General features: G+C 40.2%; 2 protein-coding genes across 7 annotated transcripts in view; one reads left to right on the top strand and one right to left on the bottom strand.

The window, feature by feature from the left end:
- The window catches only part of STX17 (syntaxin 17), a 42,267-nt gene extending 23,564 nt beyond the window's left edge, over positions 1-18,703 (bottom strand). The window contains exons 1-3 of one of the 6 annotated variants that reach the window (XM_036330215.1): positions 18,647-18,703; positions 9,906-10,086; positions 6,035-6,100 (exon numbers count right to left, since the gene is read on the bottom strand). In XM_036330215.1, the coding sequence (XP_036186108.1) occupies positions 6,035-6,100; positions 9,906-10,028 (189 nt within the window). In that variant the 5' untranslated portion in view covers positions 10,029-10,086; positions 18,647-18,703. Of the gene's footprint in view, positions 1-6,034; positions 6,101-7,308; positions 7,420-9,905; positions 10,087-11,942; positions 12,000-16,811; positions 16,872-18,097; positions 18,236-18,310; positions 18,422-18,646 lie in introns of those variants that run through there. The other 5 variants (XM_036330219.1, XM_036330216.1, XM_036330217.1 and 2 more) reach the window with 5 other exon arrangements.
- Positions 16,888-24,861, top strand: part of LOC118667707 (cleavage and polyadenylation specificity factor subunit 6-like) — a 32,557-nt gene continuing 24,583 nt past the window's right edge. The window contains exons 1-2 of the mRNA XM_036331485.1: positions 16,888-16,981; positions 17,921-18,475. Of these exons, the coding sequence (XP_036187378.1) occupies positions 16,888-16,981; positions 17,921-18,475 (649 nt within the window). The remainder of the gene's footprint in view (positions 16,982-17,920; positions 18,476-24,861) is intronic.

Raw genomic sequence — 24,861 nt, forward strand, 5'->3', positions numbered from 1 at the left:
TGTGTCCCTTATGGATGTGAGGAGTTGAAATCTGGTATCTGATCACTGTGTACCCTGGCTCCTGGATCTCTAAGTCAACCACTGTGTGAGTCCACCCAGCAGGAGCTACAGCGATATCAGCAGATTTCTCCTCTTTGTTTGGGGTTTGGAAGCTTTGGAGCTCTCTGACCCAGCTGCAGTTTGTTAGGTTAGGCTGCAAAAGGGCAGGCGGTTCCTTTGCCTTGCTGTGCACAGCTTGGGTGGGGATATAAATTGAATGGGGCGGGGTCTCAGAGAATCACCAGGGTGGAGCAAACAGCAATGGCTGTCGTCAGCCATCTCCGCGACTCCTAGTGTCTCTGTGTCCCCAAGTCCTGTGCCCCCACAGTAACAATGATCCCTGCGAGCAGCTCTGCGAGAAAGCCACCCTCACTTTCCCACTCGCTTTCTGACAGTCCAATTTCTCCTCGTAGGAGTCTGGGTCCCCAGAGTCTCGCCGAAAACGAGTTCCATGCATTTGGGAGCTTGTATCCCCTTCCGATTGAAAAAAACCGCGCACCCATGCGTCTCCATACCTCTGTTCTTGATGCCTCTGCACCTCCTACCCAGTCTCAATGCGCTTTTTTCTTTCCTTCTAGTTGTAGAACTTCCACTTAGCCAGCTTTCCTGTGGTTCTGGATGATAGTGTTTTGTCTTTTAGTTATAGTTTTAATGTGGTTGTGGGGGGCAGCACGTACAGGTTTATATCTTATGCCGCCATCTTGGTTCTCCGACATTGATTGATTCTTGTATGTGCTCCGACCGGGGCTCATATCCACAACTTTGGCATATCGGGATGATGCTCTAACCAACTGAAGTACCCAGCCAGGGCCAGGTATTACATGTTTTAAAAATTCTTGCAGCACACCATTTTAAAATTGCTGCTTTAGACAAACACTAAATTTATCTGTTTTCCAGCCTTCTTTTATCTGAAAAATGAGGGTAATATCTTGTCCAGCATTCAGATAGCTGGCACTCTATCACTTCTGGTCTCTAAAATATATTAGACAATAATATGCTAACTTATATTAACTCTTTTACTAAAGCTTTAAATCATTATTTAAATGTTTTATTGAACTTTTCGTAAATTTTCTCCTAGCTGAGTTCCTTCAAAGCAAAAATGTGATATATTTTTCAGAATCTTCTATTATCAACTAGCATTGTTACTATATGTTAAGTATTTAGGGTGGGGGTAGGGAAAACTATGCTTTTTAAAATACACACTTTATATTTTTATATAACACAAGACAACCAAAATGGGTTGAAGCACCTGTAATACTTTCAACAATAAAGATAATTTTCAAAAAAAATACATAAAAGCATAAAATTTAAAACATTCAATAGGAAAATATCTTCTTGATCTTAGGATAGAAAGCATTCCTTGAACAAGATACTAAAAGCATGAACCATAAGAAAAAACATAATTAGACTATGTTTAAATTAAGAACTCCTTTCCAATGGAGACACTATAATTAAAGTGAAAAGATAGCTCTTACTCTAATGACACACATAAATCTTTTGTGTCAGATGGAGATCAATAATGTAAATATGTATTTTTAAATCAGTAAACAAATACTTTGACAATAACAATTATCTCAAGAAAATCATAAGTGATTTTTAATGACATTAAACAGTGAAGATGGTAAGAAATACAAGTCATAATAATCTCATTGACATTAACGTGCTTAGGGCCATTCAATAAACATTGAATCTTGCAGAGTACCAGATATAGTGGGATACAAAGATAGCAAGGACATAGGCCCTGATCTTTAGGCCTATAAACTAGTTGGCAAGCAGTAAAACACAGACATATATATATAGTCAAGTTTTTATCTAGATCTCAAATCTGTTTTTCTCTACCTCCACCATCTCTGTAACCTCTCCTGAAGGATCTCTTGCATTCACTTAATTCTATCCTAATCTATTCATTATACTGAAGTTATGATAACCTTTATGAAATGCAAGAGGACCAGAGATACATTCTTTGGAGAAAAAGGCTCTAGATTTAGAAACACCAAGCACAGGGCTAAATGAAGGCGTTTATATGAAAGCCCAACAGCCTTCACCTAACCTGCTTGTATAACAGAAAAATAAATATTTACTTGCCCTATGGGGATGAGGATTCTTCTTTAGAAAACTAAACTAGAACAACATCCGGATACTGATATCTGGAGGTTTTCCAAGGAAAATGTCAGCCTGCCAAGCACCTTAAGTAAAATCCACCAGCAGACAGGCAATTGACTCTTAAGTGTCTCAGAAGTGCAGAAGTTATTATATACAAAAACAAAATGCTATGAAAAAAAAAAAGAAAAAGCGCTTGGAAATTAAATACAATAGCAGATATAGAGAATTCAGTAGAAAGAATTAAAGATAAAGCTGAGGAAATCTCCCAGAAAGTAGAAGAGAAAATTAAACAAGCAATCCAAAAGTCCTAACATCCAATAGAGCAGGAATCAGCAAACTTTTGCAGCAAAGGGCCACACAGTAAACAATTAGGCTTTGCAGGCCATACGGTCTCTGTTGCAACCACTCAATTCCGTCGTTGCAGTGTGAAAGCAGTCAAAGACAACGTGTAAACAAATGGGGCAGATAGTAGGCCAGATTTGGCCTGTGGGCCATAGTTGCTGACTCTTGCAATAAAAGATTTAAAGAAAGGGAAAAAAAAAATAACAGAGAAAACACAGAGGAATAAACTATCAAATAAATAACTTAAAAAATTTCCAAGAATGAAACAACATCAATTTTTAGAGTGAAAGGGTTCAACATAAAAAGCACATAATCATCAAATTTCAGAATACTGGGGATAAACAGATCGGGGCGGGGGGTTGGGGGGGGAGAAATGGGTCCTAAACAAAGACAGGGAAATCAGATGATATCAACATTTAAAAATTTTTTATTTTTGAAATACAGTTTACATTCAACATTATTTTGTATTAGTTTCAGATATATAGCATAGTGGTTAAGTAAATAATATACTTTACAAAGTGTCTTCCCAATATTTCCAGTACCCACCTGGAAGCATACAGAGTTATTTCAATATTACTATGTTCTCTTTACTGTACTTTACATCCCTGTGACTATTACGAAACTACCAATTTGTACTTCTTAATTTCTCCACCTTTTCCACCCAGTCCCCCAACCCCCTCTCTTTCGGCAACCATCAGTCTGTTCCCTGTATGTATGTCTGTTTCCTTTTTTTTTTTTTTAAATTGAATTTACCTGGGTGACTGACACTGGTTAATAAAATTATGTTTCAGGTGTACAATTCTATAATACATCACTTGTATATTGTATTGTGTTCACCAACCCAAGTCAAGTCTCCTTCCATCACCATTTATCCCTTTCCCCTCTTCTAACTCTCCCCACCCCCATTTCCCTCTGTATAAGTCTGTTTCAATTTTGTTTGTTCATTTATTTTGTTTTTTTATATTCCACATTAAGTAAAATCATATGGTATTTGTCTTCCTCTGACTGATTTATTTCTCTTAGCATAATACCCTCTGGGTCCATCCATATTGTCACAAATGTTAAGATTTTGTTCTTTTTTATGGCTGAGTAATATTCCACTGTATATAAGTACCACTTCTTTTTTATCCATTTGTCTATTGATGGGCACCTGTGTTGCTTCCATATCTTGGCTATTGTAAATAATTCTGTAATGAATATATCCCTTTACCCTCTTCTAACTCTATAGGGGTGCATATATTCTTTCAAATTAGTGTTTTGGGTCATAAGGCAGTTCCATTTTTAATTTTTTAAGGATCCTCTATACTGTTTTCCATAGTGGATGCACCAATCTGCATTCCCACCAACAGTGCACAAGTGTTACCTTTTCTCCACATCCTTGCCAACACTTGTTGATTTATTGATGATGGCCATTCTGATAGGGTTACATGTCATAGGTTATATGTCATTGTGGTTTTAATTTGCATTTCTCTAATGATTAGTGATATTGAGCATCTTTTCATATGTCTATTGGCCATCAGTATATCCTCTTTGGAGAAGTGTCTATCCAGGTCCTCTGCCCACTTTTTAATTGGACTATTTGTTTTTTGGTGTTGAGTTGTATCAGTTCTTTATAAATTTTGGATATTAACCCCTTATCAGATGTGTCATTGGCAAATATCTTCTTCCATTCAGTAGGTTGCCTTTTTTGTTGTTGATGATGGTTTCCTTTGCTGTGCAAAAACTTTTTAATTTGATGTGGTCCCATTGTTTATTTTTTATTTTGTTTCCTTTGCCCTAGGAGATATATCAGAAAAAATATTGCTGTGAGAAATGTCAGAGGTTTTACTGCCTATGTTTGCTTCTAATAGTTTTAAATTTTACATTTAAGCCTTTAATCTATTTTGAGTTTCTTTTTTTATATGGTATAAGAAGGTTGTCTAGTTTAATTGTCTTTGCACATTCAATTTTCCCAACACCTATGTTCTTGCCTCCTTTGTCAAATATTAATTGACCATATAGGTCTGGGTTTATTTCTGGGTTCTCTATTCTGTTCCATTGATCTATCTATCTGTTTTTATGCCAGTACCATACTATTTTGATTACTACAGGCTTGTAGTATGATATGCACATTTTTAAAAGCAACACTAAACTAGAAAGGTTGGAATGCCTACATTATTGAAAAAAGAGTTCCAACTAGAATTCTATATCTATTGAAATTACCAATCACACATGAGGGGAGAATAAAGGTATTTTTCAGTCACATAATAACTTAAAATTTTACCACCAAGGTTCCCTTATTTGCAGAGCTACTGGAAGATGTACTCCAACAAAACATTGGAGTAAACAAAAAATGAGAAAGATATGATATCCAGGAAAACAAGGACCCAACACAGAGGAGCAGCTCAGGAAGTTCCAACAAGCCTAGAAAGTAAGTCCAGATTGAAACTGGGGGAAGGGCTTCAGAAAAGAGTCTTTAGGATAAAGAAGTGATGTATTTGAGCCTATGAAAAACATTATTGACAGCATGTGGCAGAGATGTGCAGCATTTAAGGAAAAAAACCAATATACGGAAAGCCAGGCAATTTAAAAAATGAGGCAATTATTAACTTAAAAAACACACAAAATGATGTACTATATTTCATTAATTTGGCTTAGCAAGAAACTATATCTTTATAATCAAATAATGAGATCCTAGTAACTAATTTAACCAAAAGTTATATCTAATTATGTAAGGGGGAGACAAGTAAAGAGCACAGTGGAAAGCTAGGTCTCCACCTATTATGGCAAGAAGTGAAGAGATCATGCCTAAACCTGATTAAGAAATACCAGTCTACACACTGTATTTAGGAATAGAGTTTAAAAAAACAGAGAAAATGACCCAAATGATTAAAGGCTGTTTCTTCCAAGTAGGACTTGGAGATGGATAAGGGAAGGGTTTTATTAGACTTTTAATTTTATTTGGCTTTTAACTGTGTAAACATATTATTTTTAAAAATTAATTTTAAAATAATTAAAATTTATTTATTAAAAAGCCAATAACTAGCAAAGAATAATCATAAAACTATATTAATTCAAAAATATTACAAAGAGATCAATATTTTCAAATTAGAAGAAACTCACAAAAGACAACATAATATATGCAAGGGACATGAACAGGCAATTTACAAAAGAAATATTACCATCCAAGAAGTATATGAAAAAAACCTTTCACATTTCAAAGCAATAAAAGAAAAATTCCAGATTAAAACAGAAAAATGCAACATTATTTTAATCTACTAATTAGCAAAAATTTGAGAAATGGGAAATATTAATGTTGGCAAGATTTTTGGAAAATACCACGACTGTGGGAATGTAAGTTGATATATCATTTCTGGAGGAAATTTTGATAATATGAACCAAAAATCCTAAAAATATTTGACATTTCATTCAGTAATTCCTGGTAGAAATAAATCCTTAAGGAAATAGTTCTCAAAATGCATAAAAGGATTCAGCTACAAGGGTATTCATTTTAACAAAATTTTCTTAAATCTGCCTTGTTGAAATTGATTTACTAGAAACATAGCCTTACCTGAACTGTACGTCCTGCATTGATATGCTCTTCGTGCAACTTGTCCCAGATTCTGCATCTCTGATACTACACAAAAGAGAGAGAAAAGGAACAAAATTTTTTTTATCAGTAAAGCGATCATTACTAGCTACCACAAAAATCCCCAGTCACCTACCCAAACTTAAACATACTAGCTAGGAGGGAAGGAGGGAGGGAGGGTGGGAGGGAGGAAGAAAGAGAGAGAGAGAAAGAGAGAGAGAGAGAGAGAGAGAGAGAGAGAGAGAGAGAGAGAGAGAGAGAGAGAGACTACTGAGAAAAAAGAAAAACAAAGAATATGATTCTCATTATTTCATCTTAGCTGGAATGTAAGAGCTGGAGCTGCAGCTGCCATTTCATATGCAAGTTGTCCTGGCCAGTGTGGCTCAGTTGGTTGGAATGTTGTCCTGCACACCAAAGGGTGGTGGTTCGATTCCCAGTCAGGTTCAAACCCCAGTTGGGGTGCATGCAGAAGGCAACCAATTGGTGTTTCTCGCTCACATTAATGTGGTTTTCTTCTCTTTCTCTCTCTCTCTCTCTCTAAAAAAAAAAAAAAAAAAAAAAAAAAAGATAGAAATAAGTTGGGAATTGAACAGTGAGTTAAAAAGAGCTGGGGTCGCCCTGACCAATTTGGCTCAGTGGATAGAGCGCTGCAGGCTGAAGGGTCCCAGGTTCAATTTCGGTCAAGAGCATGTACCTTGGTTGCGGGCACCTCCCCAGTATGGGGTGTGCAGGAGGCAGCTAATCGATGTTTCTAACTCTCTATCCCTCTCCCTTCTTCTCTGTAAAATCAATAAATATATATTTTTTAAAATGCAATGTGGAAATAGGGAAAAGTCATTAAAAAAAAAAAGAGCTGGGGTCTTTAATGACTTTTGAACTGCCACTGTAGCCCTACTGTCTCTATGAGATTAAAAATAAAAGCAAAAACAAAAACTTCTGTCTTATTTCCTACGCTATTTTGGAGTTTCCTGCAAACTTGCATGCTAACCATAGACTAATAAGTCAGTACATGCTACACAATAAGTTTTTCCTCAAATCCCTATAATATGAAACAAAAAAATTTATGTTCCAAGCTTGTTGTTCGTACTCACTACTCAAGTCTATCTTGCATTAGCCAAAAAAGTTGAATGCTAATCAAATCTATCACGTATAATAAAATGTAATGCTGAAGGACCTATGGAATATAGTCCCAGGTGTCCACAGCACACTACACTCATTGTTTTCAGATATTGCAGAATCACTCCACTAAGGCTTACCTTCAATTTCCCTTCAGTCTGACTTTCTTCTTTTAAATTCATATTGGATGACTGATGGCTAACATAATAAATATTTTATCTTTCTACACTCTTCACCCTGGAAGAATATGCCTTTTTGAAAGTGAGGCACCATTAGACACCTGAAGTCCAAAATTAGTTCTTAACTCTTTTGTCCATTGTGAACACTGCTGCTTTTATATAATTTTGCATTGCCATAAACTATCTATTAAGTTATGCTATTCAATCTTATATAGATACCAAATCACTTTCATCACTAAACTAGAATTCCTAGAATAAGTAAAATGATCAAGAGCATGGAATAAAACATAGATCAATATGAGTTTAACTGTTTAGCTGCAGACAATATCACTTATATTGTAAATTATAATTATTCTTATATTGTCTAACATTTTCACAGTAAGTAAAAATTTTACAAAAAGCTAGAGAAAAACTGTTCTGGCAAAGAACGTTCAATATAACTCTAGAATAATTTTCTTATGAAGTCTGGTACAACTAACCAAGTCAGTAATAGACCCATTCCTATCCCAACCCAGCTTACTCTCAGGGTTCTGACTTTTTACTGATGACTGGATGATACATGTGTTTAAGCTCTGAGGATAATGACAGCAGGCACTTTCAAATAGAATAAATATAAGAAAAAGAAAATCTAAAACATGCCAAACCTCAAATGTAAAATAGGACAATAAAGAGAAAAAATGGTCTCAGTAGACCATAGTCTACTTATTTCTGCCTTTCATAATCAATTCTGCCAAATTCTTGTTATCTTTATAACAAAGCACTTCAAAATGAGCTCAGGAATTTGAACCAATCAATCAAAAGTAAACAACCAATCAATCAGAAGTAAACAACTCAATTTCTATACTGTTATAGTACTAAAAGAATGAGCCTTCCTAATTAAACAAAGCATGGAACCCTTTAATTTGTTCCTGCTCATGACCAGAATAACCAGTTTACTGGAGAACTCCCCCATCCTTAAAAGTCATAGTACTGCCCCGGGTGACTCCATTGGTCGGAGTGTCATCCCATGCACCAAAAAGTTGTGAGTTGGATTCCAGTCAGGTCACATTCCTAGGTTGTGGGTTCAAACTCCATTTGGGGCACAGAATCAATGTTTTTCTCTCTCACATAGATGTTTCTCTCTCTCTTTCTCTCTCTCTCTCTCTCTCCAATCAATAAAACATAGCCTTGGGTGAAGATTTATTTAAAAGCCATAGTACTTATTGCTTATGAATAAAACAGAAATTAAGGGATGACAAAATATGAATCTTGAATTTTAGACACCTTCATATTTGTTTTTTGTTTTTTTATTGCTGACACTATTATAGATGTCCCCCACTTTCCTCCCGTTTGCCCTCCTCCCCCCAGCCCCAAACCTCACCCCCACCAGGCCTTCACCCCATTATATACCTTCATATTTGTATGGAAATTTTCATTGTAATATTCTTGGCACTTATTTTCTATAGTTTTTTTTAAAAAAAATATGTATTTATTGATTTTTTTTTTAGGGAGAAAGGGAAAGGGAGAGAGAGAGATGGAAACATCCATTGGCTGCCTCCTGCACACCTTCTACTGGGGGTCAAGCCTGAAACCCTGACATGTGCCCTGACTGGGAATCAAATCTGTGACCTCTTGGTGCATGGGACGACTCTCAACCAACTGAGCCACACTGGCTGGGCTATTTATTTCCTATACTTTAAAAAAATATTAAATACTAGGAAGACAGATATATATGGAGGAAAAAGCTGACGCTCTTATAACTTGTATAGGTAGTCAGTTGAGGGTGATAAATATTTTTGATAAAGGCTTAATGATCACTTCTACCCCAGATCAATGGAGGGGCACACAGCTTAAAATTTATAGTGGGGAAGGTTCTTTTGGAGGAGAAAATACCACTAATCTGCCCCACAGCAAATAAAGACAATATAACCTATCAAAATCAATGCTCAGTACTGAATAAACCTGATGTTCCCATAAATGCCACAATCATTCCACCAGACCCTGGCCAGTCCAGGTTCTATGCAACCTCCACCATAGTCCCTAAGACTAGTTTTTTCCTCTACCTATCTCCTAAACTGACCTCTAGGCAATATTTCTGAATTTGGGGCTTTCCTCTAAGCAGTGAAGTTGGGAAATTCCCTCATATCACATAATGATTTGCCTCTTTAATGCACCTGAAGAGATTAGGAGTGACTGATAGACACACATTCAAGGTTCAAAAAATTTGCCATGAGATGAATGAAATTAAGATAGGCCCCTTAGCCAAAGTCTGCCACCTTCACATTTTAGTGCATTATCAAATTGTTTTTATTTTAATTATTAACTGCTTAATATGTCAGTATGTACAACTAAAAAGATGCAGATCCTATTCTTATATCCCTTCCTAAAAGAAGAATATGAGAGGGCTATTTGCAGAACAACAACAACAAAAAAAGCACAGATGAAGGAATGTTGCTAAATCAATAGAAGTGAGATGTTTTAGCAAAGCTTATTTAATATTCTGAATTTAGCTAAAATGTACAACAAATATAAATCTGAATATGTACATGATTTTTTGTGGTAGAAATGGAAAAAATTACCTTCTCAATATTTATCTGGTGCTTTCTTAACCTCTCCAGGTCTGTGGGGATTACTATTTTAATGAATTTCTGGATAGCTGGTTCAAGACGGCGTAATTTCACTTTTTCTTCATCTTCAGACATCCTAAAAAATGTTGTCTTTTACCTGCAACAACTGTCTTCTCTACTCATATAGAAAAACCTAAAAGGAAAATATTTATTTAAGAATGTTTTCAAATGAGTTCTTATTAGGTAATTTTGTAATTTATTCTAAATGCATATTCAACTTAGTGATGAACTTCAGTGACTTTTTTCAAGAAACCTTTTATTTTAAAATCTTTTTCTATGATCAAAAGTAATGTATATTTCCTTTAGAATGTTTAGAAAATATAAAAAATAAAATCAACAACCATCTGCTCACCCATAATTAATTACCTACTCCTTCGATTTTGATGTATGTCTTTCCAGGTCTTAAAAAAATGAAATGGCATGGAACCATGGTGCACATCACACACACACACACACACACACACACACGTATATGTATATATGTATGTAAATACCTTCTTTTAAAAACTAGGAGTATACTGCCCAAATGTATATTTCTCAATGTATCTTGGACATTGAATAATCTTTTTGAAAAAGGTGTCAAGTGGTAAAACTGGAGGAAAAAATTCATTTTTAACATTTCTGCTTATATCAAACTTCATTTTAATGTTATCATAATGTACCTATGTAATTATATACTATAACATAGTATGTAACTCTTCTCATCAATGTCCTTTAATTGCCTCTTCCCTTTCTTACAGTGATTAGCACTGTCTATAACCAATACAAAAAAATTAGTGACACAGCTGGAATAAGAACCAGGATTCCTTAGCATACAATCAAATGCTCTTTCGAATTCACAAGAGGTTATTGCCAGTATTCCACAAAGTCCAAGGGTATGCCTTTGAGGCCAGGGTAGCAGAGAGCAGGGATTGGCAAGTGAGCAGGCTCCAGGATCCCACGCCTACTCTAATTGGAGAAAATTTACTTATGTCTATTTTACAAACTTGAGTTTATTAGATTTTACATAAATAAAGAGCTCCACTGCTTAACCAAGCTTTAAAACCGTTGTTGTGCACCACAGTTCCATGCCATCTCATTAGCCACAACCTCTTCCATATTTAAAAAACATTTAATTGACCATGTTAATTCCATTGGGTTATTGTGTCTTAGACCAGGGTCCATAGAGAGAAGGGTTCACAAAAAGACTTTGTGGAATCACTGAATCTTTATGGAAAATTGTGTATGTATTTTGAGTTATTTTAAAGGACAGAGTCCACTGCTTTCATGAAATTATCAAAGAGATCTATCACTCCAGAAACATTAAGAACCATTATTCTAAGTAATGTTCTGTTTCTCTTTCTTTCACAGTTGAAAATTTTGAAGTGTTGATTATATAGACTATCTTATTTACTTGTAATTTGAATTTAATGTTTGATCTAAGTTCAAAAGCAAAAAAAAGGAAAATCTTTAGACACCAATAATGAGTCCTACAGTAGTGAGTGGGAATTGGAGGCACATGGAGAAGTTAACTGCCAAAAGAGTTAGCCCTCAAACCCAACAACACAAAAATTCACTAAGGGACTAAAAGTGATAAAACATTCTAAAAAGAAAATTAAAATAGGTACATTAAAAAATATTCAAAGATAAAAAGGAAAGAATATAATCTTTTTTAAAAGTAGATGTTATGAAACAGTAACAGGCCAATCTAAAAATAAACCAAGTAAAAAGTCTACTTAAAAATTTTTACTCAAAAACTTCAACACTATAGCTGAAGATATCAGTCAAAACACAGAGGAATAAAGAGGTATAAAATATAAACAGAAAATTAGGGACCTAAAGGATAAAATGAGAAGCTCAATAACCAATAGGAGTCCCATAAGGAAAGAGTAAAGTGGTGAAGAGGCATTCATTATTCAAAGAGAATATGCTGAAAATTAGAATGTAGGACCTCAAATTGAAGATGCACATAAGCCCTAAGTAGCATAAATAGAAAAAAAATGAATTTACCTGAACACATGGAAGGGAAATTGCAGAACATCAAGGACAAAGAGAAAAATCTTAAAAACCAAATTAAAGATAAAAGATAGATAAACTAAACCAATAAAAGCAGCAAACTTTTCATCAAAGCAGGATATCAAAAGACAGGAATATCTTCAAAGTGCTAAGGGAGTTGGTATATACCCAGGGAAATTATTATTTAGAAGTGAAGGTAAAATAATAATTACCAGGTATATAAAGACTGAGTTCATTACCAAGCACATTATTAAAAGAACTACTAAAGTGCATACTTAATAAAGAAAATAAACTCAACAGAGTGGAATGGCAAAGAGCAATCAATATAATAAAGTATTCTGTTACTGGGTAAATAAATGAATAAAATGAATAAAGAAAGGGTTTAAAGAAAGGGTCTATTTTAAATAACCTGATTATGTATAATAAAAATGTTTCCATTAAAATTATTTTTCTACAATGTATCTTCTTATTATTAATTCTCACCAGAGGATATGTTTTTTGTTTTTTAATTGATTTTACGGAGGGAGGGAAGAGAGAAAAAAAAAAACATTGTGAGAGAGAGACATCGATTGGTTGCCTCCCACACTCACCCTAACTGGGAATTGAACCCACAACCTGGGTATGTGCCCTGCCTGGGGATCGAACCTGCCACCCTTTGATGTATGAGATGACACTCCAGGGGTCCTCAAACTTTTTAAACAGGGGGCCAGTTCACTGTCCCTCAGACCGTTGGAGGGCTGGACTATAGTTTAAAAAAAAACTATGAACAAATTCCTATGCACACTGCACATATCTTATTTTGAAGTAAAAAAAAACGGGAACAAATACAATATTTGTATTTGCATGTGGCCCGCGGGCCGTAGTTTGAGGACCCCTGCTCCAACCAACTGAGTTACACTGGCCAGGGCTACAATGCATCTTTTTATAACACATGGTATTACTTGGCACAGATGTTCTATAATTTAGCTAATCATCTATAGTTGGCTACATAGGTTGTTTCTAATTTCCCACCATTATAAACTATGCCACAGTGTAATTACCCTCCTTACACATGCACCAAAATACCATCTATTGTTACATCTTTAAGTTAAATATCTTGAAATAGAATTAGTAGGTATACACATTTTTTAGAATGTTTGATACCAAATGTCCTTAAAAAGGTTGTGCCTATTGACATTCCCACTAGCAACACATCAAAATGCCCATTTATCGATTTAATATTTGCTATTATCATTCTTCTTAGACATTTAACTGGTCAAAAAAATGGTGTCTCATTCTTGTTTTATTTTTCAACTAGAGGCCCGGTGCACAAATTCGTGCACAGGTGGGGTCCCTAGGCCTGGCTGGTGATCAGGGCTGGCCAGGGGAAGGACTGTGGGAGGTTGGCTGGCCGCAGGAGGTTGTCTGTGGGAGCACACTGACCACCAGGGGGCAGCTCCTGCACTGAGCATCTGCCCCCTCGTGGTCAGTGCGTGTCAGTGACTGGTCAACCGGTCATTCCAGTCATTCTGGTAGTTAGGTCAGAAAGGTTGCTTAGGCTTTTATATACAGAGATTTTTAAATTACTAATGGGATTGATTTATTATCCATTTGCATGTCTTCTTTCATGAAATGCCTGCTCATGTGAAATGTTGGTTTTACTACCAGGTATGTTTTTCTTATTATATTTAACATATAATAGACTTATAAATTATCAACTATTTGTCTAACATTTATGTTAGAAATACTGAAATTATGTATCTACTAGGGTTGAACAAATAAAATATTTTGTAGAATATGGAAACCAGATTTCTTGCTGTCAAAGAAAGAAATTACAAGTAAGGGGCAAGAACAGAATGAATCCTGTGGTGTTAGAGTAGAATCAGAGGTATCAGAATAAACTTTTGTTTTTATAAAATATATATAAACAATATATATACATACAGATATATATATATATATATATATACACATAGATGTCTATATATATAAATAAATATAAATCTTTGTGTATGCCTGGATATATGTGCATATAGATTTACAGATTTATATATATATATATCCCCATACTGTATATATATATCTCCATATATAAATAGCTTACATGTGTGTGTGTATACTAGAAGCCCTGTGCACAAAAATTTGTGCACTTGGGGCGGGGGGATCCCTCAGCCCCGCCTGTGCCCTCTCGCAGTCTGGAACCCCTCGGGGGATGACCACCTGCTGGCTTAGGCCTGCTCCCCGGGGGGATTGGGCCTAAGCTAGCAATAAGACATCCCTCTGGCAGCCCGGCAGCCCTCGGGGGATGTCCACTTGCCAGTGGGGAGCAGACCTAAGCTGCAGTCGGACATCCTTAGTGCTGCTGAGGAGGCAGGAGAGGCTCCCACCACCACCGCTGTACTGGCAGCCATCAGCCTGGCTTGTGGCTAAGCAGAGCTCCCCCATGTGGGAGCGCACTGACCACCAGGAGGCAGCTCCTGCATTGAGCGTCTGCCCCCTGGTGGTCAGTGTGTGACATAGTGACCAGTCATTCCCAGTCTTTCTGCTGTTAGGGTCAGTTTGTGCCGGGAGCCGGTCCATCCTTGCTGTTTCAAAGGACCTGGCATATATGGCATACTGTTCTTAATATGTTTGCTCACCTTCTTGGCACTATGTGTTTTAACCAAGGTCTCTGAGAAAGGTTGTTTCCCCAGGTAGGGATTTTCCCCTGAAGTTAGGGAGGGAATAAAACCCCTCAACTAAGTGCCAGGCGGGTAATTAATCACTTTAACTACGAACAATCATGCTTAAGCTACATAATCTTTACTCCCTGGAATGGAGATAAGAAACGCCCTAACCTTTGTAATAGAGATTGATAGGATTGAATCAACTGGTATAAATACAGATGTAACAAGACAGCAAGACTCAGAACTTAGAATACAGAGCTTAGAACACAGAACTAAGAAGACAGAACCAGGAGACACAGAACCTCCACAGAACGTTCTCTAAAGACAGAAGAACTTCGCTGGAGAGAACATGGCAAAAGATCCTGGGCAGAAACTGGCCTCAGAACCTAGAGACAGAACCTAGCGAGAGAACATGGCAAAAGATCCTGAACTGAACCTGACTACAGAAATTGGCAAGAGAACCTGACTAGAACCTGGTGACTGAACCTGGCTGGAGAACCTGGAGAACCTAGCAAGAGAACATGGACACAGAACCTGGCTGGAGAACCTAGCTAGAGAACATGGCTACAGAACCTGGCTGGAGAACCTGGAGAACCTAGCAAGAGAACATGGACACAGAACCTGGCTGGAGAACCTAGTGAGGGAACATGGCTACAGAACCTGGCTGGAGAACCTGGAGAACCTAGCAAGAGAACATGGACACAGAACCTGGCTGGAGATCCTGGCTAGAGATCCTGGCTAGGCTGCTGATCAACTGAACACTGTCTCTGTGTCATTCCTTCTTCGCCGACTCCATCCACACCTTTGGGGACCCCTGGACCTGCTGGGGTTGGACTCCGGCAAGTCTGCATATTACCCTTTTACTATATAGGATAGAGGCCTGGTGCACGGGTGGGGGCCAGCTGGTTTGCCCTGAAGGGTGTCCCGGATCAGGGTGGGGGTCCCACTTGGGTGCCTGGCCAGCCTGGGTGAGGGGCTGATGGCTGTTTGCAGCTGGTCACACCCCTTTCAGGGTGGGGGTCCCCACCGGGGTGCCTGGCCAGCCTGGGTGAGGGGCTGAGGGCTGTTTTCAGGCTGGCTGGCAACTGAAGCTCCCAGCCTCTCCTTTTTTTCTTTTATTCTGGGATTTATTTACCTTCTATAATTGAAAAACTCTGTTGCCGTCACTGGCACTCCCAGCTCTGAGGCCGCGGCCTGCTGAAAGCAGGTATCTGGGATTTGTTTAGCTTCTATAATTGAAACTTTGTTGCTTTTGGAGCTGTTGCTTTCGGAGCCCAGAGCCGGGCCGTGGCAGGCGGGGAACCTTGGCTTCCTCCATCACTGGAGCAAGCAAGCCTAATGTTCGCTTCAGCTGCATGGCTGCTAACCGCCATCTTTGTTAGCAGTTAATTTGCATATCTCGCTGATTAGCCAATGGGAAGCATAGCGGAGGTATGGTTAATTACCCTTTTTGTCTTTTATTAGATAGGAGATATATATATATGCCAGGCACTAGAAGAAATGATACCCCAGTAGCAATGAGCATTCCTATTGCCTAATCTAGATCTTGGTGTTTAAATAACACTCTAAAAAACAAATAAACAAACAAAAAACCAGGGATCCTTGGAGAAGTGGTTGATTACAGGGCTGGGGCAAGATAAGCCTAGAGCATCTTATGGTGCCAGAAATTCTCAAAAAAAAAAAAAAGGATAGAGGTTTGTCAAAGGGGCACAAGAAGCAACTGAAAAAACTCCCAAAGGCCAAAGCTGGAACAACATGAGCCTAAAATAAATGACAACAGTGTAGAATAAACAATAGAAAAATGAATGAATCCATACTGATACTAATAAATAACTGAATATCACATAAATGGGAAGGGCAGCTTTTCCTTAAGAAGAACTTAAATTAATAAATGAAGAAATGAGGGAAACAGAAAGCCACCATCATACCATTACTATAATAATTACTGAAGGCAAGATCCACTGATGGATGCTAAAATTAGAAAGTGAAAGTTTGAGGAGAAACAGGATGTTTGCATAGTTTACAAGTTCTCTCCCAGGATATGAATTGTTTACAAAGTTCCCTATGTAAAGTACATAGTAGCTTTCCATTAGAGAATCCCAGCAGACACAACCTTAACTAAACGATCAAAAGTAATATAAAATGCAGTGTGTTATATCATAAATGCTGAACCGAGAAGGGCACCCATGCTTCTGGGGTATCAACAAAAATGCCTCACCTTAATCATGAGAAAATTTCAGGCAAAACCCAACTGCCAACATAACTGACCAGCAATCTTCTACAGCATAAAGACCATGAAAGACAGAAAAAGACTGAGCTGTCACGGAGTGGACGAGACTAAGGAGCCATGCCAACTAAAGGCAATGTGGGACCTTACATTGGTTCCTGGTACAAAGGTCATGTGTATAAAAAATGATGGGAATTTGCCAAACTGGTTTGGCTCAGTGGATAGAGCATCGGCCTGTGGACTCAGGGGTCCCAGGTTCGATTCCGGTCAAGGGCACATCCCCACTGGGGGGCGGGCAGGAGGCAGCTGATCAATCTCTCTTATCAATGTTTCTGGCTCTCTGTCCCTCTCCCTTCTTCACTGTAAAAAAATCAATAAAATATATATATTTTTAAAAAATGATGTCAATTTGAAGAAAATTGGTATAGAATTGGGCCTATGTTAATTTCTTAGTTTGGATCATTGTTCCAGTTATGCAGGTGTTAACATTAAAGTAAGCTGTAGAGGACTCTGCATTATTTTTGTAGCTTTTCTATATTTGTAAAATTATGTCAAAATAAAGTATTTTTTTCTAAAAAAAGGCTTTAAATATATATATATATATCTACACACACACACACACACACACACACACACACACACACTGAGTGGCCAGATTATTATGACCGCCCCATCAGTACTTCATTGACACTTCCAAAAATACTGAATATTGAAAACTTCCCAAGCAAATACTCTCAAGGTTTTATTATTATTATTATTATTTGCATAACTAATTCACTTCATTGTACTGATGGGGAGGTCATAATAATCTGGCCACTCAGTGTGTGAGTGTGTGTGTGTGTGTGTGTGTGTGTGTGAGTGTGTGTGTGAGTATATATTTTTTAAGTAAACTGATGTTCTACATAAACAGGGCAAACATTTAGAAGCCAAAGAACTGCAACCTTTCACGGCACAAACACTCGGGGGGAGGGGTCTCCAGCTACAAACTTTATCTTTCACACTTAACTCCATCAGCTGAGCACCACGATGCTCACGCTTCCCACGAGGAAAGAGCGCCGGGAGTTAACTAAATCACTTAAAAGATTATTTGTACCTAAAAGCCCATTTCTCAGGGGAAAAAAAAAATCCAAAATCTCTGGAACACCGCCCCACCCACTCAAGAGTGACCGACACCTTCCAGCAGCCTGGATACCCCCTCCCCCCCCCAATTGGTGGCCCCGAGTTTCTGACTGTGGGACGGGGTACCGAATCTGGGAAGTCAGGGCCGTGGGTCCTACCGTATGGTCTCCTCTCGGAGCCTCGGGTTCCGAAGGTGCAAAAGGGGCGAGTCGGACGGGGAACCTTCAGTGCAACACCTCCCGGTCGGGCTGCCAGGAGGCTCCGACCCCGCGCACCTGGCCCTCCCCTCAGCACCGCGAGCCTCGCGTCACCCCCACCCCTCGCAGTGTGCCCCACGGCGCACCTGGGCCAGCCCCCCAAAGGACCCCCACCAGGAACGGATGCGCGGGCCGGGCTCGGGTCCGAGACGCCGGGGACCCTGAGGGCCTGGCGCCCACAGTGCGTCACGGGCAGGGCAGACGCCGGGCACTTTTCCACCCCCGACCTCGGGAGGCCGTCACGCTCGTCCCGTCGGCCGCCTCTCTACACCCGCTGCGGTGAGTGCTTCTAAAAACGAAACCGCCACTTCTCGGCGCCGAGAGGCGTCCCACGACGCTGGCATGTACGACAGGAAGCCCGGCTCTCGCGGGGCGCCTCTCCCGCGCGCCCAGCCCACCCTGAGGATCTGGGCCTGACGCCCCGAAGGCGGCCTCCCGCGAGCCCCTTACCTCCCACCCGGGCGCTCGACAGCGGTCGGTGCGCACGGCGCAGGCGCGGGCGCGACAGGGCGGGGCGTCGCGTGGGGCAGGCCGGCTAGGCCACGCCCCCACCGCCCTGCCCCAGCCTTGCGGGGTGTGGCCAGCGCGCAGGTGGGAACCCAGGCGGGCGATAATTTTTTTTCAAAAGTGGTCTTCATTTCTGCAATGGGGTAGTAATGCTGGAACCAGAAGGTAAGAGACGCATCAACGCTTTTTAAGTCAGTTTGTTGTGTTTTAAATATGAGTCAGTTCACATTGGTAGAACCCTCTGCATTTTGCAAAAATGTTCTGTTCCTTTCCCTCTGTTTTTCCAGGAATTTTATTGGCGGGCTGGCTGTGTGTTCTTAGAAATTGACGCTCAGAAAGGTTGTGCCATCTCCCTCTCACCCCCGCTTCTCGGCCCCCCGCCCCCCCAAAAAAAACAACAAAAAAACACAACAACACACATACAACAACTGTGAGGTGACGAGGGCACAAGACTTCATTGTAACAGGCGCAGAAATTGAAGCTCAGACAAGTTGTGATCTCCCCCCAAAACTGGTGGAGGCCTTAATGCCAATGTCCTTATTCCAATTTTATAGCTAGTGACACTGATCAACAAAAGACTCACTCCAGTTCACCCAGTTAATGACAGAGTATGAACTTCAACTGGGTTTGCTAATTTCCTTCCCAAGTTCTTCCTGTTATACCAGCTGCCATCAATGAACAAGCAGATGGCTGGCTTTGAAGCCAGGTCCAGGTTGCAGGTGATGGCCTAACTTCCACACCCAGCCTTTTTTATATGTGTTTGTGAATATTAAGATGACTTGCTTAGTTAGAATCTATTCACTAATGATATTGTCCTCACAAGTCATAAAGGAAACTCAGTTTTTAGATTCCTCCAGTGGAGTGGGTGTAGAAGTAGAAATTGTAGATCAAGGAACATTAAGAAAGCCTTGTAAGGCAATTTCTAAAATAAATTTAAAAAATCTAAGCAAAGAACTTGAAAATTGTCACTCATATTCAAAACAAAAAAAACAAAAAAACAAAAAAAACACCTGAAAATCTATTACTTTTCTTGGAGTCATCAGAGAATTGAGATTGCAAGGCAAACTTCCCCAAGAATCGGGAGAGACGGGCAAATACAGAGAGTTACAGCCAAGATCAGCTTCCCTGGAGACAGAAGGCCCTGGAGCCTTACGCTGATAAGAACATTTAAACAGTAACTTTGACAAGTTATCAGAGTTTGAGCATGGACTAGTGTGTGAGTGAGAACCTCCTGGGAGCTGCAGTCTTAGGGGAACATGTCCATGGATTTCCCTCCAGGAACCTCACCAGATTCTCAAGGTGAAGAGACAATGAAAAAACCCTCATGTTTCTGGCAGAGAAGAAAAGAAACCATTTCTTAAATATACCCAGTCTTCTTCCATAAGAAAGAGGCTTACTCAGCGGGGGGTGTGGGGGGAAACTTAGCCAGAGATTTGGGGGGGGGGGGCATTACCCAAACCCAGCCCCTCCTAGCCTTCCTGTTTCTTCCAATGGGGGAAAGGATAAGAAATACTTGTGAAGGTCACAGCCCAAGGACAAAGGCCCACTAAAGACTGAAACAAGATTATAGAATGCTGCCCCTTCCCCTTCACCTTACCACCACATCTACAGGGCTCCAGTAAAATAACTGGGTTACAGTTGAAAGATCTTCAGGGTACAGTCTCTATATAAGAATTTTGTTAGGAAAATCCAAAGAAAAGAAAGACTCTGAAGGAAATTGAAGCCTCTGATATCTACCTGTATGGCAAACATTAAACACAGCTCCTAAACAGATTAACATAAAACCTGACCTTAAAAGCCAATTCACTCCCGTTCCCATACCAGATACATGATATCTGGATTTTAACCAAAAATTACAAGACCTATTGTTACTGTTGTAAGTAGCTAGTTATTAATACATTGTTTGCGGGTAGTTTTTATCGCGCGCTAACAGGTGGTGAGGGCCATTTTTGCTAATTTTTTGCGCAAATGGCAACGTTCAGTAAAATTACGATAACTTTAGTTTACGTATTTATACGTTACCCGCATTCTACCGCTAGTCTATAAAAAACGTATTAATACGTGTCCCGCCCTGTACTACACTGGTAGAACGTATAAATACGTAAAACGTGTAAACACGTTTCCCGCATACAATGTGTTAATAACTAGAGCCCGGTGTACGGGCTTCTGGCTGAGCGGTGCTCCCCCTGTGGGAGAGCACTGACCATCAGAGGGCAGCTCCTGCGTTGAACGTCTGCCCCCTGGTGGTCAGTGCCTGTCACAGCAACTGGTCATTCTGCCATTTGGTCAATTTGCATATTAGCCTTTTATTATATAAGGACTAGAGGCCCGGTGCACAAAAATTTGTGCACTCGGGGGGGAAGGGGGGGCCCCTCAGCCTGGCCTGTGCCCTCTCACAGTCTGGGACCCCTCGGGAGATAACGCCCTGCTGGCTTAGGCCTGCTCCCGGGTGGCAGAGGGCAGGCCTAATCCCTAGGTGCAGCCCCTGGTCGGGCTCAGAGCAGGGCCGATTGGGGAGTTGGGGCACCGCCCCTTGTCATTCACAGAGCAGGGCAGATTGGGAGGTTGCAATGCCACCCTCAGTCATGCTTAGGGTAGGGCTGATTGGGGGGTTGGGGCACCACCCCCTGTCACACTCAAGGCAGGGTCGATGGGGAGGTTGCGGTGCCACCCCCGTCACGCACAGAGCAGGGCTGATCAGGGGGTTGGGGCGCTGCCCCCTGTCACTCACAGAGCAGGGCCCATCAGGGGGGTTGGGGCTCCTTACCCTGTCACGCACAGAGCAGGGTCGATCAGGGGGTTGGGGAGCTCCCCGCTGTCACACACAGAGCAGGGCCCATCAGGGGGTTGGGGAGCTCCCCCCTGTCACTCACAGAGGAGGGCCGATAGGGGAGTTGGGGCACCGCCCCCTGTCACACACAGAGCAGGGAGATCAGGGGGTTTGGGCGCTGCCCCCTGTCACGCTGATCCCAGTGCTGGGAGGCCTCGCAGCTCCGCTGATCCCAGTGCTGGGAGGCATATTACCCTTTTACTATATAGGATAGAGGCCTGGTGTATGGGTGGGGCTGGCTGGTTTGCCCTGAAGGGTGTCCTGGACCAGGGTGGGGGTCCCCACTGGGGTGCCTGGCCAGCCTGGGTGAGGGGATGATGGCTGTTTGCAGCTGGTCACACACCCTTCAGGGTGGGGGTCCCCACTGGGGTGCCTGGCCAGCCTGGGTGAGGGGCTGAGGGCTGTTTTCAGGCTCTCGGGTGACTGAAGCTCCCAACTGCTCCTTTTTTTCTTTTTTTTTTTTTTACTCTGGGCCAGCTTTAGCTCTGGCTCCAGCTCTGAGGCCTCTGCTGGGTTCTATAATCGAAACAATGTATAACTCCAGCTCTGAGATCCTGGCTGGCTGAAAGCAGGTTTCTGGGGTTTTGTTTAGCTTCTGTGTTTATTACAATGTTTCAAACTGCTGGCTCAGAGGCCGGCAAGGCAGGCGGGGAACGTTGGAGTCCTCCGTCACTGAAGCAAGCAAGCCTCATGTTAGTTTCAAGCTGCCTGGGCTGCCGGCCGCCATCTTGGCTGGCAGTTAATTTGCATATCTTGCTGAATAGCCAATGGGAAGGGTAGCAGTTGTACGCTAATTACCATGTTTCTCTTTTATTAGATAGGATAATAAGGAGCAAAGGGTAAGCCAGACATTATAAGAATGACCATCTGGGCAGCTTCACCAGGAAGCTGCAGTTTCACACTCCCCAGGGAACCACTGTTCCATTCCCTGCAGATTACTGGAGGAAGGGACCCGACAAAGGGGAAGACTGATACATGCTCAGTAAAGTTGGGGTGAAGCAGGGAAGGTGCTTGTCAGTCTAACCTGGAACAAAGATAATTGGCTAGAGAGGGTGGAGCCACTGCAAGCTCATGAAATCTTAAAATCCCAGATTCTCCCTCTCTTGTTCCCCTGGCTTTGCTCCTGCTTCCTTGTACTCACCCATGTTACCTCCATAGCCATGTGGCCCTAAAATCTGCATGGCCCGTGGCCATGTGGACCCCACACTTACTGGGCTGCAGCTGGGAACACAAGCTAGCCTGATACTGGACTGGACTGTGCAAAGATGGAATGGGCAACACCTCTCATCCTAGCTCTGCTGATAACAAAGCTGGACTTCTTCCATGGCTGGATGGAGGGAGAGGGAACCTTGGAAACTCAGGAATTTAATCCCATACCAATAAATATCACTCATTTTCCTATGCAAATCTCAGAAAATTCCTTTTCTTGTGACATTGCAAGGAACCCACTTCCACTGGCCACAGGTGGGGACACAGAGAGCTCCTCACTGATAACACTATTAACAGGCAAGTACAAGTGTAGTCTAAAGAAACAAAGCAAGGCCCTAGCTGGTTTGGCTCAGTGGATAGAGCATCGGTCCGTGGACTGAAAGGTCCCCAGTTCAATTCAGGTCAAGGGCACATGTCCAGGTTATGGGCTTGATCCCCAGTAGGGGGCATGCAGGAGGCAGCCAATCAATGCTTCTCTATCATCATTGATGTTTTTATCTCCCTCTCCCTCTCCCTTCCTCTCTGAAATCTACACACACACACACACACACACACACACACACACACACACACACATATACATACACACACACACACACATACATACACAAAGCAGAATCCAACTTGGCTATGGCATAGCTTTTGTAATTATCAGACAGGGAATTTTAAATAACTATGATTAATATGGCAAGGGGTTTAATGGAAAAAGTTAACAACATGCAGAGCAAGTAGGTAATGTAAGCAGAGAGGTGGAAACTCGAAGAATAAAGATAAATTTTTTAGAAAAGAAAAAAAGTGTTGAAAGGAAATATTAGGAATGAAAAACAGTAATGAAAAAAAAGAATGCTTTTGATGGGCTTGTCAGTAGACTAGATATGGTCCCAAGGAAAGAATCAGTGAGTTTGAGATATATCAATAGAAAATTCCCAAATTGAAATGCAAAGGAAAAAACACACAGAATAGAACATGTAAGAAATGTGAGACAATTTCAAAACATGTAACATGTATGTAGTTGAAATACCAGAAGGAGAGGAGAAAAAGAATGGAACACAAGAAATATTGTAAGCAATAATGCCTGAGAATTTTCCAAAATTAATGACAGACCCCAAACCACAAATGCAGGAAGCTCATAGAAAACCAAGCAAGATAAATGCCCCTAAATCTACACCTACATATATTGTTTTCAAACTCAAAGAACAATTAGGAAATCTTGAAAGAAGTCAGAGGGGAAAACCCCTTACCTATAGAGGAAGGATAAGAATTACATCAAAATTCTCATCAGAGACCATGCAAACAAGAAGAGAGTGGAGTGATATATTTAAAGTGTTGGGAAAAACAACAAAATACAAACCTGAAATCTGTTATCTTGCAAAATTATCCTTTAAAAGTAAAGGAACAATACTTTGAACAATAAACAAAAAAAGTCAAGGAACAATAAAGAAAAAAAAAGAGAGAAAATTTATTTTCAGCAGATCTGCTCTGTAAGAAATGTTAAAATAATTTTTTTCAGAGAGAAGGAAAATAATATATATCATAAACTTGAATCTACCTAAAGGAAGAACCCAAAAGAAGGAGTAAGTGAAGTTAAAATATTTTATTTCTTATTCTTAATTGATCTAATAGATAACCGTTCAAAGTAATAATAGTAACAATGTATTGGATAAAATAAATAGTAGCAATGTTTTAAGGGATAGGAGAGAGGAGCTGTGAATACTCTGTTATAAGGTACTTGTACCACCTGTAAAGTTGACTTAGATTAGTTGGAAATATGTATTATAAACTCAAGAGTAATTACTAAAAAAAGTTTAAAAAGAAGTATAATTGATATACCAGAAAAGGAGCAGGGAGAAAATATTGAACAAGTACAACAAATAGAAAACAGTTACAAACATGGTAAATATTAGGCCAACTATATCAATAACCACGTTAAATATGAATGCTCGAAAACACCAATTTTTTTTGTCAGTTTGGTAGTCAAAGTGAACAAAAAAACATGACCCAACTATGTTTTCTGCAAGAAACCACTTTAAACAGAAAGCTTAAAATTAAACGGCTGGAGAAAGGGATACCATACTAACACTAATCAAAAGAAGGTGAGGGTAGATATATGAATTTCAGA

This window comes from Myotis myotis, unplaced genomic scaffold (genome assembly GCF_014108235.1).
Source record: "Myotis myotis isolate mMyoMyo1 unplaced genomic scaffold, mMyoMyo1.p scaffold_m19_p_12, whole genome shotgun sequence".
In the NCBI taxonomy this organism is placed as follows: domain Eukaryota; kingdom Metazoa; phylum Chordata; class Mammalia; order Chiroptera; family Vespertilionidae; genus Myotis; species Myotis myotis.